We start from the raw sequence: 15,565 nt of genomic DNA on the forward strand, positions 1-15,565 counted from the left end.
ATTTACTGCTCAGCTGTGTGCAGCGGAAGACCTGTTGTAGAGGGCCCGGGGAGCGTGCATTGTCTTTCCTTAAGAAAGTGGCTGAAGACAGGAGAGTTTGTATGTAAATTAGCTCGAGGAAATAGACGAGACAAATGGCTTTTTGCCCCACTGTTCTCCAGGCTCATGCCAGGTCCCCATTACTAGGGGTTGCCTCCCCCTCTGGGCTTGTTATGGGCCTCCCCTTTCTGAATCATTCATTCATTCTTCAAATGTCTCCTGAACATCCACTACTTTTCAGGCCCTGTTCTAGTTATCAAGGACACATACATGGGAAAAACATACATGGTTATCAAGGACACATACATGAGTATGATGCTCAACTTGGTGAATGAAACACCAAGTTCCTACCTCAGGGGATAACTGCTATTGAGAAGATACAGGGGGCAAGTGGAAAGAGGAGAGTGGCATGCTATTTTAACTAGAGTGGTCAGAAAAGGCAGCCTTTGATGGTAAGGCAGCCTCTGAGCAGAGACTTGAAGGGGAGGAGAGGAGCTAGGCAGGTACCTGGGGAGAACATTCCAGGAAGAGCAGAGCAAGGCAAAACCTTGAGTTGAAATGTGGCTGGTGTGCATGAGAAACAGGATAGCATAGAGTGCTCAAAGGGAGAGAAGTGAAGAGATGAGGTCAGAGAAAAATATGTGTGTTGTGGGGTGAGCCGGCACTGCCCATGAACAGTAACATGTGGATCCCTGTAAGAACTTTGAGTACTAAGAGGGCATCACATTCTAATTACAGCTTTAACAAGGGAGGGACCCTGAGAGCAGAGTAATATTTTAGTGAGGATAAGAACCATTTCAGTGGAACAGTAGCAAGATGGTGGAGGGTTAAGAATGTGAAGAAAAGGATGCAGACAGTAAAGGAAAATGACTTTTTTGAAAGTTATAAAGGGTTGGAAGAAATGGAAAGTACATGTATGGAGAAGTGAAGACAAAAGATGTTAATTAAGTACAAAATGTTAGAGTATATTTGTAGGTCTCTTCCCCAAAGAGAAAGAACTGACAATGGAAGAGAACGAGAACAAACAGTCCTTGAGGAGGTGAGAGGAGGTAGGATTGATTCTAGAACACAGGCTGGGGGCAGGGGTAGGGTGGGGTGGTCTCTGTTAGGAGAACAAGGGGCTCACCCACCACTATAGCGAAGAAGGCAGAGACATGGGCACAGATCAGCATATGAGCAAGATCTTTCTTGGGTAATGGTTCTGGCTGTCTCTGAACCAGGAGCCTAATCATGAGGGTGGAAAGGGGAGCTGGAGGCTTGATGAAAGAGGAGTGGGGGTGGTGGTGAGTAGACTCTGGCTGTAGTGTGACTGAAGGATGCACTTGAGGTTAATGTTGGCAATTTCATCTCTTAATGCAAGTGGTCAGGAGGGTGAACAGATGACTTCAAAGTGCCTTGGCCTTGCAGTTCTGTGATTCTGTGACTCACTGGACCAGTGGCCTCTGAACCTATGCACATTTTTGAAGGAGAAGGGCAGGCACGGACGGTTATGGTCAGGTCCCTAATGCAGCCATTTACTGGGTATTACTGTGGGCAAGGCACTCTGCTGAGCACGCTATAAACGGTAGGAACAGACTTTAGGCAGGCCCCAGGAATGGCAGCCAGGACACCTGACCTCCAATTTCCCAAGTCTTGCAGAAAACATTAAGAATATGCCAGGGTTGTTTTCAGTTACCTGCAGGTGAGTGGGTACAGCCAAGATCTTTGGGACAAGTCAGGGGCAGGGGCGTGGAGGGTATTTTGGAAACTCTGAGAATGGCCAAGTGAAATGCTCATGCCAGAAGGACCTTCACTCTGTGCAGGCAGCAGGTAAGCAGGCTTGTTCCTGCATAGAGACTTGGGGACTTAAGATGCCACACCTTAAGCTGTGCTGTTTCCTGCCTTGTGTAGCCATCTCCATGCAGAAGTTTCAGTATTTAAAGAAACACTGCATTCTTTATATGTATCTGCTTTCATCCACACCATTGTCCTGTCGGGACTCTCATTCACACGTATCATCTAATTCTTCAGTCACCCCTGAGCTAGGCAGGAGAAAGTTAAGGCTCCAGCTGCTTAAGTCATCTACCCAAGGTTACACAAGACCATGAGGGGCAGTGTCTGGAACCAGATCCAACTCCAAGGTGCCTGCTCCCAGGCCACTGTCCTGAACTTACATCTGTTTGCTCCCATTCTTGTTAGGCCGGTAGCCCTCCTCACATGCCATGTTGCAGCCCTGGTTCAGATCCCATGGCCACGCCTACCCCCACATTCCCACTGCCCTCCCCTCCCCACCCCAGGCATTATCTCTCCCCTGGATTCCTGATTTCACTGTAATAGGAAAAAGGTCTGCTCTGCATTTATAGAGCACTGTCCTTTCATTAATTTTTTTTCTATTTTTTTCTTTGCAATAGAAAAAGAAAAAGAAATAAAAAACCTGTCCTTGTACATCTGGTTCTCTTCTTTTCATGAATGCCTGCCTAAGAATAAGATCTCCTCTAAATGGGTGAGAATCTGGCCACCTAAGAGCCCCCTCCATCTCCCTGCCTGTAAATGCCGGCTTACTTCAGGCTTTGAGTGGAGAGTGTCTGAACTAGGTGGAGGGTCCTTTCCATCTGGCTCCATCATCGATACCAGACTCAGGGACCTAGCCTTGTTGTCACAAAGCCAAACCCCAAACACCAAAACATATCTGGGCAGTGATTCACAAAGCACATATTCTTTAAAAATCAGGACCCAGAGCCCTTCTGATTAATCATTGTGCCCAAGAGGGGACTAGCAGGTAGCAGGTACAGTGACATAGAAACCTCAGAGGCAAAACTGAAAATTCCATCTTACCCCACATGAGTTTTTCTTGTTCTCCTCCTCCACTGCCTTGCTCCCTCCCTCGGTCCCTCCCTCCCTTCATTTCTTTCTTTCTCTTTCTTCTTCCTCTTCCTCTTCCTCCTCCTTTTCTTCTTCTTCTTTGCACATTCCAGATTTGAATGATATTTTTTTTTTAGAAATCTGAGGAAACTCTTTTCTTGGTGCTGTTTGTGTTCATTTATTCAGTCCACAAACAGAAGCTGAATACAACTGAGCAAAAAGAATCATCCAGACATGGATTTCAATTCTGGCTCATCAGTGAGAGGCTATGTCTCTTATGATAAATTGCTTCATTTCTCTAATATCAACTTCTTCATCAGTGAAGCACTGGGTTAAAAACTGCCCTACTTACCTAACAGCTTTGTTGAAGATGAAAGAGATAATGTATCTGGCATAAAGTAGTTGCTCAATAAATCCAGTTCCAATCCTACTTGAGGAAGTACTATGCACAATGCAATGAGGGACCCCAACAATAAGACAGTGCTTATCCACAAAGAAGAGCAAACTGTACAGGGAGATGGGAAAGTGTGCAAAAGGACCCATCACAGAGTGGGTAGTACTCAGTTATAAACCATACATTGGAGACCAGGGGCATGAGCAGTCTCTCAGCACGTAGACAGTGAAGAACTTTCAGACTGGCCCTCTAACCTGGGGCTTCTGGGATGTGCCCCACATGCACCTGAGGAAATCCAGCTGCTTCAGAAGTCCAGACTTCTCTCGCTGTAGACTCTCTGTCACCCGGTACACTTCCCTGAGGAGGAGGCAGATACAGCATGGTCAACATGATGAGTAGTGGCCATCAGGGGAGGGAAGGGGGCGACAGGATCTGAGGCACTGTGCTGAAGTTAGAGGGAGGGAACCCTCATGCTGGAAACCAGCAGGCACAGCCTGCACTCGGGACAGAGCAGATGGAGAAACATGACCTTCCCTTGGAGAGCATGTACAAATGCAGGTGCTCATGGCCTCAGCTCAGCTGCTCCTCCAGACATTGTATCTGAACATGAGAACATCCTTGTTTAACAGACAGGGACAGTCAGAGAAGCTTGATGACTCTCCCAGGTCACATGGACAGCTATATCTAGACCTCTGCCCTCAACCTGCTCATTCCAGGTCACGTGCCTGTTCCACTGTTCCAAGCTTCAAACCATCCTGTCCTCTCTAGACTCTAGGGAATTAATCGTCTCCAGCCTGACCTTGGATAGTGAGAGCAAAATTTGCATTATCCCACACACCCTACTAGATGCTGATTTTGTTTGTTTGGGGGGGCTCTAGAAGAAATCTTTCCCCTCTTCCACCTTCCCCCTCAAATTCCTAATATGTTCCTAGATCTCTGGAATTTTTCCACTGTTGGGCATTCATTTCTTTGACAGGGTTTTTCAGTCTCTGGCTATAATAGAAAGATTGAATATATCAATTGCAATCACTCATTTATATCACTTTTATATTTATCAGTCATATCAGGACTCTCAAGAAAGGTGGAGAGAGAGGGGAGAGGCTGATACACAGGACAACCCAGACTGGGAGACAGAGGCCATGCCCTACAAGCTTAACCCAGGGCCTGGCCTGGAGACCTGGTTCACAAATTGAAGCAGGAAGAAGGAATGAGGTGAGGGGGAGGGGAGAAGTAAGGAGGGGAAAGCAGGAGGAAGAGGAGAAGGAAGGAGGGTGGGTGGGAGGGAAGGTGGAAGAGAGGAAGGGAGGAAGGAAAGAGGGAAGGAAGGAATTGGGAGGTCTTCAGCATCACTCACAAAGGAAAGAGAAAGAAAAATATAAAGCAGAATTGGCTGACCTTGGGAAACTTGCTTCACAATGTTGCTGTACTTTGAACCACGGTTTAGAAATTTTCAAATCACTCTCCAATCTAACCGCAAAGGCCTGATGTGCACACTCCCAGGGCACAGCACAATTGTTAGCAAAGGAGCCTCCTACAACCTGATAAAGGGGTCACTTTTGGCAAGCAGTCCAGGCAGCCTGGCCTGTGTTCACTGGGCTGAGAGGGCAGTCACCCCTCTGCCATCCTATTGATATCATTACTGGGTCCACAGGACTGTCCTGCCAAGCACCCAGTAATCGGATTCCTTAAGAGGAATCATGTTCTGTCTCTCTCTCTTTTTTTTCTCCTTTATGGAATAATTATGAAGTCACTCTATGACAATAACAGACTGAATCAAATTCCAAGTTCACCTCAGACAATCCTAATTAAGCAGTAAAACTTCTCTGGCTCCTACAGAGTCATAAATTCCTCACATTTTATTACCAACTATATTTAATTTCAACTTAAGGGAAAACAATGCATTTCTCATTATCCAAATCGGGTCCCCGAACTCTGGTCTAGAACTTTGCTCTGATTAGCACGAAGTGTGCCGATCTGCCTGTTCCTCCCTCTGTGCCCTGGGAGCTGCCAATTGCCTGTGCCTGTCTCTATGGTTCTCCCACCCCAGCCCTGGCTCCTGCCTCTCTCCAGGGATAGCTACAGCAGATAGCTTTTCCCCTACTGAGGAAAAATCACCCACTGGAGATCCAAGGCCTGGGTTCTCATTGAGTGTTTGAGAAGCCAATTCCAAAATCACAATGCATTCTGGACCTTCTCCAGCCCTGTCTACAGCACCAGTGGATGGATGGAGATGCACAAACATGTGAAGGACATACATGATTTTGCTTGTTTATAGTGAAATGCATGGTCCTTCCACCACCAGCCATCCAAGAATTTGGATGGAAAGACTTGTGCAAATATATGTGTTATCTCCTTGTCCAGTGCACACGTATCTATTTAGATAAAAGTGCATGCACCCCCACACACATATTCAGATACTTTTTGTGTGTTGACATAAAAAGAAAGTCTCTGGGAAAAAAATCACATGTGGATATTTGGCTTGCTGATTTTTAACCTCTAAGCTAGAGGTTCACAAATTCTAGTCCTTGATAATATGCAAACTGAAAGAGAAAGAACCTGCTGTTTTTTGTTGTAGTCATTGGCAGGAGGTTTATGGGTCCCTTTAGGGAACTGCTGTTGGCTTGGTTTTTAGGAAAGAGAAGAAATATGGAACACTTTACAAAATATATTGTCAAGTGAGAAATGCAAGATTAAGCAGCACAGAATGCCTGGTATGCTACCATCTCCTAAAGAAAAACACACACACATGTGTGAGTGTGTGTGTGTGTGTGTGTGTGTGTGTGTGTGTGTATACATGCACATGTTTACACAAATGGAGCATACTCTGGAAGGACCCACTAGAGGACCCACCATGTCTGGTAGCATCTGGGTGACAGGAGACCCTGGTCCTGGGGATGGGCAGCGTACACCTCTTTGGGTGTTTATGCTTTTGAGCTTGTCATAAACTACCCACTCAAGATAAAAGTTAATTAAAAAATAAACAGAGAAGTGCTTATCAGCTGACCTTCATCTTTATATTATCTCCCAGCTTGAGAGTTCTTTCCTGAATCTCATTTTAAAATCTAGTTCTCCTACCTTGAGCATCTTCGGAGAACAGGAAAATTAATTTTGCTTGTACAGAATTCTTGCTGATAAGTGTCTAAGACTTTTACCTTGAACCCCACCCTCTTCCCTCCCAGCTGCTCTGGAGCAGCATCAGGAAGCAAGACTTTGTTAGGGGGACGCAGGAACATCAGAAGAACTAGGCTCTGTCCTTGGTTTCTGGCAGTAGCTAGCTTTGGGTGGAATCCGGGTGGCCACTACCCTCTCTGAGCCTCAACTTCTTCCTGCATAAAGCGAAGGTGGTGGGTTCGAGCGCTGAGGTCCTGTCAGTGGTGCTGGTCTGCAATTCCATTCTACAGAGAACAAGCTGGGGCTCTCCCTGCTCTTCTCCCTGGGGCTCCCTGGGTGGGACTTGTTCTCTGGGGCCCAGCAAAGCTTTTAGCTGCACAAGAATATTTCTTGAAAAAGGAGTTGTGAAGGTTGTGGGATCATATATCTCTCTTCCTTCTTACCCTCTTCCCCTACCTCTTTTCAATTCTGGACCTCCAGGGATTGTGCCTGGCTTGGTTAATTAAGATAAGACTTCAGGAGGCTCTGGATCTCCCGCTGAGCTGCAACGCTTCAGTTCTGGGTGTTGATTTCCATTTGCTATTCTAATGCTTGTTGTGCCCTCAGATGCTGGTTGCTTTGAGAACTTGATTGAATTTTAAGAGCCTGAATCCTTAATTCTGTTTGTAAAGTTAAATGCCTATGCCTTGTTGACCTGCTCTCAATGAGGAGGAACTGATTTTTGCTTGTTTATAATGAAATACATGGTCCCCTCCTCAACTGGCCATCCAAGAGTTGGAAGGGAAGGACTTGGCTGTGGTTTTGTTTATACTTTCTTTATACTGGGGATTGAACGCAGGGGTGCATCCCCAGCCCTTTTTATTTTTTATTTTGAAACAGTGTCTCCCTAAGTTGCTTAGGACCTTGTTAAGTGGCTGAGGCTGTCCTTGAACTTGAGATCCTCCTGCCTCAGCCTCCGTAGGTGATAGGATTACCAACCTGGCTTAGCTTTGTTTTAAGTCAACTACTTGGGAGTGTTCTATTTGTTCAAACTGGAGATCTCTTACTAGGGTAAAATTTCCAGTTCAAACACATTTCCTTCCTTGCATCCTTATCCAAATGGTATAGGATTCCACAGTTGAACAAAATTGATTTAGGCACATTTGATTTAGGCCTATGCACCAGAATCTTGCAGTGGTCAGACAAATAGAGTGAAGGCTTTCACTTAATAGGAGGTATAAACATACGCAAAGCATTAGGCACTAGTAAACACCACTGGACTTTTCTCTGGAATAAGACTTTCAGTGTTCACTGGCACTATTCAGGACCAGACACACAATGACTTTTTGCAGAATGAATGCAGGCGTAAGTAAGTGAATGATGGCTAGTCCCACTCCTGTGTAAGGATTTTCTGGCTGGCTCATTGTTTTCTGGGGGTGTCAGCAGGGTGTGTCTAACAGTCAGCATCCTGAGGCTGATACTGAAAACCTCTGATCCTTGGTTTCCTCATCTGTAAATCAGAATTTATAATAGTACCAGCCACATCAGGATGCTATAAGATCAAATGAGATGATGTCAAATTATTAATATAAATGAGTATTTTAATGGTTCTGTGTGATATCTAGCATGGAACAGTTTGTAATAAATGTGTGTCAAATGAAAAAGTCAATGAATGTGTTGATAAATGAGCAGGCAAATAAACAAGTGAGATATCTCTGCCCTGGTCTCAAAATACATTTTTTTTGGAACACCTAACATGCCTAAGACAAGATAAAGAACTGATTTTGTAGCAATCCCTTTAACTTAATATAAGACCCACCCCTTGGTTCCCACTCAGGTATGCCTTTGCTTAGCCAACTGAACAAAAGAGACCAAAAGGAGTCCACAGGCAAATCAAGACCTGAGAGATGTGGGCTTCCCTGCACTGGGCCCACTGGGCTCACAGAAGAACACTGCTAGGAGAAAATGGGCAGAACTACAGTGACAGGTTCAGAGACTTGCCACACACTTATCAAATTACCTGTTGACTTCAGAAGTCTATTAGTTCCCTTAACATCTGCATAGAATGCTGCACATTTATGGGTGGAATAGCATGTCTTTCTAGCCACATAATCAGTTTACTGAGATGAGGGCTACCTGTTTCTTGTGGATCCCAGGTAATGCATGGCACAGACTGCTTCACAGTCTGAATTCTAGAAGGGGGTTAGGAGAAGAATCAGGGAAGAAAGAGCTCAAGGGTATGGAGTCTCTAAGAGGGGAGATAACGTGCAGTCAAGGGGGTGGGAGAACAGCAGGAGGGTACAAAATGGTACTTACAGCTCCTTCTCCTGCTGCAGTTTACAGGCCTCTTGCTGGAGGATTTCCAGCTGCTGCTGAGCATCCTGGAGCTCCCTGGCGGTCCGCTCCAGCTCCCGCGCCAGCTCCTGGTTCGTAAGCTTTAGCTTGGTATTCTCAGCCGTGGTCTCGTGCTTGTCGTTATGTAGGGCTGTGCACTGGCCTTCCAGCTGGAAAGGAACGTGGAAGCAGAGGGCAGTGACAAGCCACCATCATCAGCAAGCCACCTGCCCAGGCCTCTCCTTGCTTTCCTGGGTGGGCAGACAGGGACCATCACTACCCCCACTCCTTGGTCCCCAACCTAAATCAGCATTTTCTGCTGTTCACTGACACACAGGCACTCCTGCACTGAGAAAGGAGCTTTTGGAGCACATCTCTTCTCTCCCCTGTTTTCATAGGACCACTAAACATGCCAGCGAGGGGCGTGGACTGCTCCATCCAAAAGGATCACTAGCAAAGGAAATTCCGTAATCCATCTGTGTCTCTCATCCCGAAGTCAGAATAGTCTTGAGATCTAACCTAAATCCCTTTGTCCTCTAAGCTAATTTCTTTTCCTTGGTCTTGACACAGTTAAGTAGCGCTCTCCATAAAACCATCCTTCCCAATTATGAAGGCTGAGAGTAAATCTGTTTATCCCATTGTTATCTCTCAGCTAAATAAGTTCAGTTCCTTTAAGCTCTGTCCAAAAAAAAAAAAAAAAAAAAAAAAAAAAAACTTTCCAGAAATCCAGGAAACTCTTAGGGAATAACTAAAACTGGTCACAAAGACCCCACATTTTCTCATGTCCCTAAAGCAAATAAAAACCCTGTATTTTGATAACTTTGGCTTCGCTCAGCTAGGAATGATGCTTTGCAGGACTTCCAACCCTCTCACCAGAGGAATCGGCCAACCAAGGCGAATATATCAATAAATTCCGTTTAATGAATGTGGCCAGTAAAGGGAGGAGGAAGCAACAACAAGGAATTTTGTGCAACACTCAAGAGGCTCCTGTGTAATCAGGCAAGCATGCAGTAATTAAATCGAGTGGCAATCATTCATTTGAGGAATAAATCTAATTGCTAAGATGTAATGTGTTGTGGTGGGGGAGGCAGAAGAGTGGGAGAAGCAAGGTGCTGCTGTGGACGGGGACTGGCAAGGGGACTAGCAGTTCCTGGAGTGAACATCATCTGGCTGCAGAAAGAACGAAACCCAAGTTCAAAGCTGGGCAGCAGCCACAGTCCCCAGCCTTAGCAGGGGTGGCTTTAAGCTTATTTTAATGTGTTGCTAAAAATAGCTCTCTCTATTTGCAGAGAAGCAAAGTGTCTGGGTCTTTCCAGGGCTGGATTCCTTCCAGAACCAGGCAAAATGAACAGGAGGCCAGAGGCATCCTAGCCTCTCTCCCCCATAAGCCCTTACTTTGGAAAGCAGGCCACTGAGCCTGAGGCTCTCCTAGGCAATCAGTCTTCCTGGGGCTGTGAGCCAGGTGTCCCCAGCCACAATGACACTGTCCTGAATAGCACACCATCTAGTCTGCCTCCTGGAGGGTCAGGCAGTCAGAGAGGAGTGTCTGTGCCTGCATCTATCCTGCAGGGTGATGGGGGCTATGAAGCCTAAAGAACTTTGCCCAGGTGTGTGGGCAGGCAGGGAAGGGACACACCAAACTTTGAAGAGCCTTTTCAAGCCAGAGATGTCCATAGGCATCCTGGAGGGGAGCAAATTGTATGAAGCCCTTTTCCAAATAAGTTCAAGTTTTGGCATTCTCGTGGCCCCTGGGCATGACTACATGAAAATGTCTGTAGTTTCCTCTTGGAATTCTTAGTGATATTTTCAAATTAAACACCTGGCATTGGAGAAGTAAAGGCTTTACCTGGGATCAGCAAGGCTTTCCCTGGGACTTTAAATGCTACCTTGTACATTCATATGTTCTTCTTGGTTTAAATTTAAAAGTTCATAAGTGAATGGCAGGGAAAGCGAGCTAGAGCCAGAGACAAGGGTGGAAGAAAGATCCTGATACTCTGAGGACACTGGCAAAACATACCCTTTTCTGTTTCTGGTTGAGTCTCTCCAGCTCCTGCTCCTTAGCAATTAGCTTCTTTTCCAGCTCCTGACTTCGGGCCTGGAACCTCTCCGTGTCCTGCCAAATAGAATAGAGGGGATGCACGGGGCACACAGTGCACCTGGGTTGTAAACTGTCCTTCTACTTGAAACTACTCTTCAGCAGTACAGGCCACCTGCCCCTTTGTACTTTGAGGCCCTTCCACCACATTCCAGGGCTTTGGTGACCTGCCTGCCCTATAGGTAAGGACTCATGAGACAGAGAAAGCACAAGAGCTCAGTGAGGCACTATGTGAAGTGTCACCAGGTGTGATCATGTCCCACACCCATGCACCACCACTTTTCCTCTACCCCCCCAAATTGACCCAGTGACAATTAGTGGTGGAATACTGGACAGGAAGAATAGGGGCCTCACTGGAATCTTGGGTCTCTCTTTCCTCATCTGTAAATTGTGGGTAGAAGGGGGAGGTAGATGGTCTCAAAAATCCCTTCCAATTTGGAGATTCTTTTCCACATGGGGCACTGCCATTGGGTCACTTTACCTTATCCTCACTCTCCAAACACTTCTTCTTGAGAGTCTGAGTTCTCACTATTTTCCATTGTGAGTGAGTCTCCCAGGCCCTGCTGCTTGTGATATCTCTCCCTCTGAGCTCAGCAACCCCCTCCCCTCCAGCCTTAGATTGGACTTCCCCACTCAGAGATGCTGAGGCCCTAATGATTCAGGTGTAAAGGGAGTTGGCTATGGGATAGAGAGGAAAGTGTGTGGGGATGCCTGACACTCTCAACAGAGCCAGGTCTAGTGGAAGGGCCCTGAGTGGGACCTCAGGAGACTTGGCTTTAGCCCTTGAATCTCCCGATTAAATTGTATCATTCTTCTGGATCATAGTTTCTCTGCTCACGGAGTAAAAACAAAAATGCTCATGCTACTCTCAGTCTGGAGTTGGAGGTACAAGTGATCAAAAACTAACTTTCATTCTGACTAAACCCACTGGAAAGTTTAGAGCCAGGATCCAAACCTGGTTAGAGGGTTGTCCACAATGTCATAAACTGTGATACCACTATCCTCACTCTATGGCCCGGCAGAAGTTCATGTATCTAAATGCTTAATAGCACTACCCAAGACATCGTAAGAGTTCCCATGTTCATGGGAATTGAGGTTTCTGGGTATTCGGATTCAAGAAGAGAGAAGGGGACAGCTAAGGGGCATGGCATCATAGCCAGATCCTAAATGGTCCTAATTTGTTCCTGAATTTTTCCTCTGACCTCTGTCCACTCCCAACCTCCTCGCCAAGGCCCACCATTAGCGTCTGAAACACGCGTTCAGCCTGTAGGCATGGACCAGGTAGAGGGGGCAAAATGCCTGCAGAGCTTGTCCCCTCTATATATCATGTCATTTGGGATGAAGAGTTGGCTCTTCTATCACAGGGGCCAGGGGAAATTGCTGTTGCAGAGACTATTTTAGATTTGCTGATGGAAGGGTGTGAGCAGTGCTTATACACATTCAACAACTGGGGACAGCCAGAGGTTTCCAAGCTCTAAAAGAAAATCAGGGTGGTCCAAACACATTGACAAGCCTCCAGGGGCTATGGTTGGAGAACATGGCTGGATTTTTCTGAGAAGCATTCCAATTTCTCTCAGTTTGAATGACATCTGTGATAATAAGTGGAGTAATGGTGTGGATAATTTGAAGCAGCATAAAATTAGAAATTGGTCCAAGGGAAGGGGTTGGGACAACAGCCCAGGCTCAGTGCTGAGAAGCAGTGAAGGCTGTTATTCCACAGCTTTTCTTTTTCTTTTCTTTTTCAGTGCGGTGGATCAAACCCAGGGCCTTGTGCGTGCTAGGTAAGCACTCTAGCACTGAGCTGCATCCCCAGCCCTCAGCTTTTCTTTCTTTTTTTTTTTTTTTTATGAACATATTCCAAAAAGACCTTGCTGAGCTTGGTAAGGGAAAGCTTCACCAGTCCTGACCTCCCAAGATAAACAGCAGGACTTGGTAAGATCCAAGTATGTGTCAGACTAGGAACAAGGGATGTGAGCTTCACATTTTCTCCCATGGTATCTGAGGTTTTTTCCTTGACTATTACCTTTTCTAGGTGTCTATGGGAAAAGAATGAGCAGCCTAATTTCCAAAGGTTGTCCTGTTGGGGCATGGAGTAAAATGGACTGGTGTATTTGAGTGAGTCATAGGCCAGCCAATGTCAAACCCAATCTCCAGGTTACTTCAGCTGGTAAAGTATGCCTTGTCATCCATCCCTTCATCCATCCATCCATACATCCATCCATCCATCCATCCATCCATCCATCCACCAGCCCATTCATTCATTGACTCAACAAATATCTGTTGAGTACCTACTATGTTCTAAGCATCACCTAAGAAATGAGGAGACATTAGTAAGTAAAAGATAAAAGATTCCTGCTTTGTGGAGTTTACAGTTTGAGGGAGATAGACAACAGTCAATAAAAATAAACAACTACATTATATGTCATGTTCAAAGGTGACAAATGCCTTGGGGAAAAATAAAATGGAGAAAGTAGCATTACCAATAGGAGTATTGCAATCTTACATTCAGGGGTGGTGAATATGTCAACTTGGCTAAGCCCAGGGAGTGGACACTCACTTTCAGGAGAAACTGCTCCCTCTCGCTTTTGATTTGTTGTTCCATCTCCTCATAGAGATGCTGAATCTCTTCATCATAAGCAGCGATTTTCCTACAGAGGTGGCAAAAGGAGAGTATGATGGAGTCTGCTCTGAGATCCCCTATCCCACAGTGATAATTCCAAGAGCTCAGACACTAGCTCCTTCTGGAGCTGTGGGTGGTGGGGGTGACTGACAGATCAGGTCAGCCATGGCTGCAGGATCAGTCCCTTGGGATCAGCTGACCTAATAGGTATGCAGACCACCAAGGCCCAGCTGGACTTAGTCTGACTGCTGGTAGATGTCATGGGACCTCTCCTCCTTGCATCTCCCAGACACCACTCCCAGCTGATCCAGATGCTTCTCAGTGAAGCTTCCTTGGACCCATCTTCCCATATTCTGCTTTATTTCAAGGCTCCAGCCTTTGCCAAACTCACCATTGCTCCTTCTGCTGATCCCTGTACTTGGGGATAGTATGAAGTTACATAGTGTGGGCTTCTCTCCTGTTCAGTGTCGTGGTTATCTCATTTCCAGTTTGGAATGCTTTCTCTACCTGTCTACATCAGCACTATCTGACACTGCTCTGTCAGAAGACTCTCCCTGAAATTGTGTGTGTAAGTTTGTGAGAACCATAATTCTTGTATGATAATGGATTAAAGGCTGGTGATGATAACGCCATGTCCTTGTGCCTACTTTCACTCTTGTCATCCTCTCCCTGCTCTGAAGAGCCCCCAGGACAGAAAGTGAGCACCTGGGAACTCTGCTTCTACAGAAAAAGACAAAGCTGTGGGGATGAGGTTTGCAGGTCTTCCTCAGGGATGATTTTTTTTTTTTTTTGGTTCCCCTTTCTTTCCTAACAATAGACTGTCCTTCTAATGCTCTTACAAATTAAAACAGGAAGGACCCAATATCACCATTTGGCCTGAAACTAGAAGTTATCATAAGAAGCATCAAAAAATCCAAGTTCTTACATTTTATACCTTTTCTCTGACCAGGAAGTGAATACACCTCTCTCGGGCCTCTACTCCCTGACCTCTCCCCTCCTATCAAGAGAACTCCTGGTTCCATGAACAGGCTGACGTCATAGCTCTTAAGGCCGATTTTGAATGTGTAACACACATGCACAGACACATCCCAAAGTTTGTCATCTGCCATTATAAATGCTAATGATGGCAAGTCCACTCTGCCCCAATCCAAGAGATTTCAATAATTGAGAAAATGGCCCTAGTTCCCAGTTCTAAGAAGTACTGGGAAGATTTCTGAACAAAAAATGATGGCTGTCCACTTGGGACTTTAATCCAGAGCTAGACCTTCCCTGTGTCCTAGGCTTTATCACAGACCAATTCTGTCCCCTCTTCTCTTACTGCCAGTAGAGGGTACATTTGCACCATATGCACAGACTCAGAAATGAACATGGTGCCATTTTGACTGGCATTCTTCCAGCTCTTCAGAAATCTTGGTGTGAGTCTCCATAGTCAAGGTCATTCAAAACAGAGCACCAACCTCTGAGTAGCCATTCTTGGCTGTACCCTCAAAACTAGAGACTTGACATTCAGAAATTGTACCTCAATGGCCTTTGGGTATGCTCGGCAAAGATGGACGTCCTCCAAGACCTCCATGAACTGAGACCCTGTCTTTATGAATGTGTTTGTTATCCCTGATGTAACAAGTATCTTTTGGCTAAGAGTAAGACACCTCTTCTTGGTAAATGACAGGTGTTCAAGATTGTTACATTTGCTTCAGCTAACCCATGACAATTAAAAAGGAAATCCTGGAGGGAAACTAAGAAGAAAAAGCCCATCTATTGAATAGAAACATTTTAGAGTCAGAAACAGATACAGTTTGAAGAAACTTTTGAAAAGCAAGATGGTTTTCTTTTGGTCCCTGGAACTCTCTTCCATGTTTGAAGAAATTCAGATGCTAGGTAGCAAAGGGTATTAAGGAAAATTTTAGCTAGTGATTTCAACTACATAAATATTGGAGAACTAATAAGGTGAGATGAGAGCAACTTAAAAATTGATTTGGCTCTGCTAAAGCAATGCTAATTACAGACATTCATGTAAACTGTTTACCATTTATGCCTAATAACCATGCAGGACATTAATTCTATGATATCATTAAAAGTCTTCTATTAATTTTGCTTGAAGGTTCACTTGATTAAATTGACACTCTCTGATTTTCATGTTCACATGCCAGTT

At 45.4% G+C, this 15,565-nt stretch overlaps 1 protein-coding gene across 1 annotated transcript in view; it reads right to left on the reverse strand.

The window, feature by feature from the left end:
- Positions 1-15,565, reverse strand: part of Cracr2a (calcium release activated channel regulator 2A) — an 88,352-nt gene that overhangs the window by 30,267 nt on the left and 42,520 nt on the right. Inside the window, exons 6-9 of the mRNA XM_076855286.1 lie at positions 13,351-13,441; positions 10,716-10,811; positions 8,681-8,868; positions 3,560-3,631 (exon numbers count right to left, since the gene is read on the reverse strand). Of these exons, the coding sequence (XP_076711401.1) occupies positions 3,560-3,631; positions 8,681-8,868; positions 10,716-10,811; positions 13,351-13,441 (447 nt within the window). The remainder of the gene's footprint in view (positions 1-3,559; positions 3,632-8,680; positions 8,869-10,715; positions 10,812-13,350; positions 13,442-15,565) is intronic.

The sequence above is a fragment of the Callospermophilus lateralis genome, chromosome 4 (genome assembly GCF_048772815.1).
Source record: "Callospermophilus lateralis isolate mCalLat2 chromosome 4, mCalLat2.hap1, whole genome shotgun sequence".
NCBI classification, from domain to species: domain Eukaryota; kingdom Metazoa; phylum Chordata; class Mammalia; order Rodentia; family Sciuridae; genus Callospermophilus; species Callospermophilus lateralis.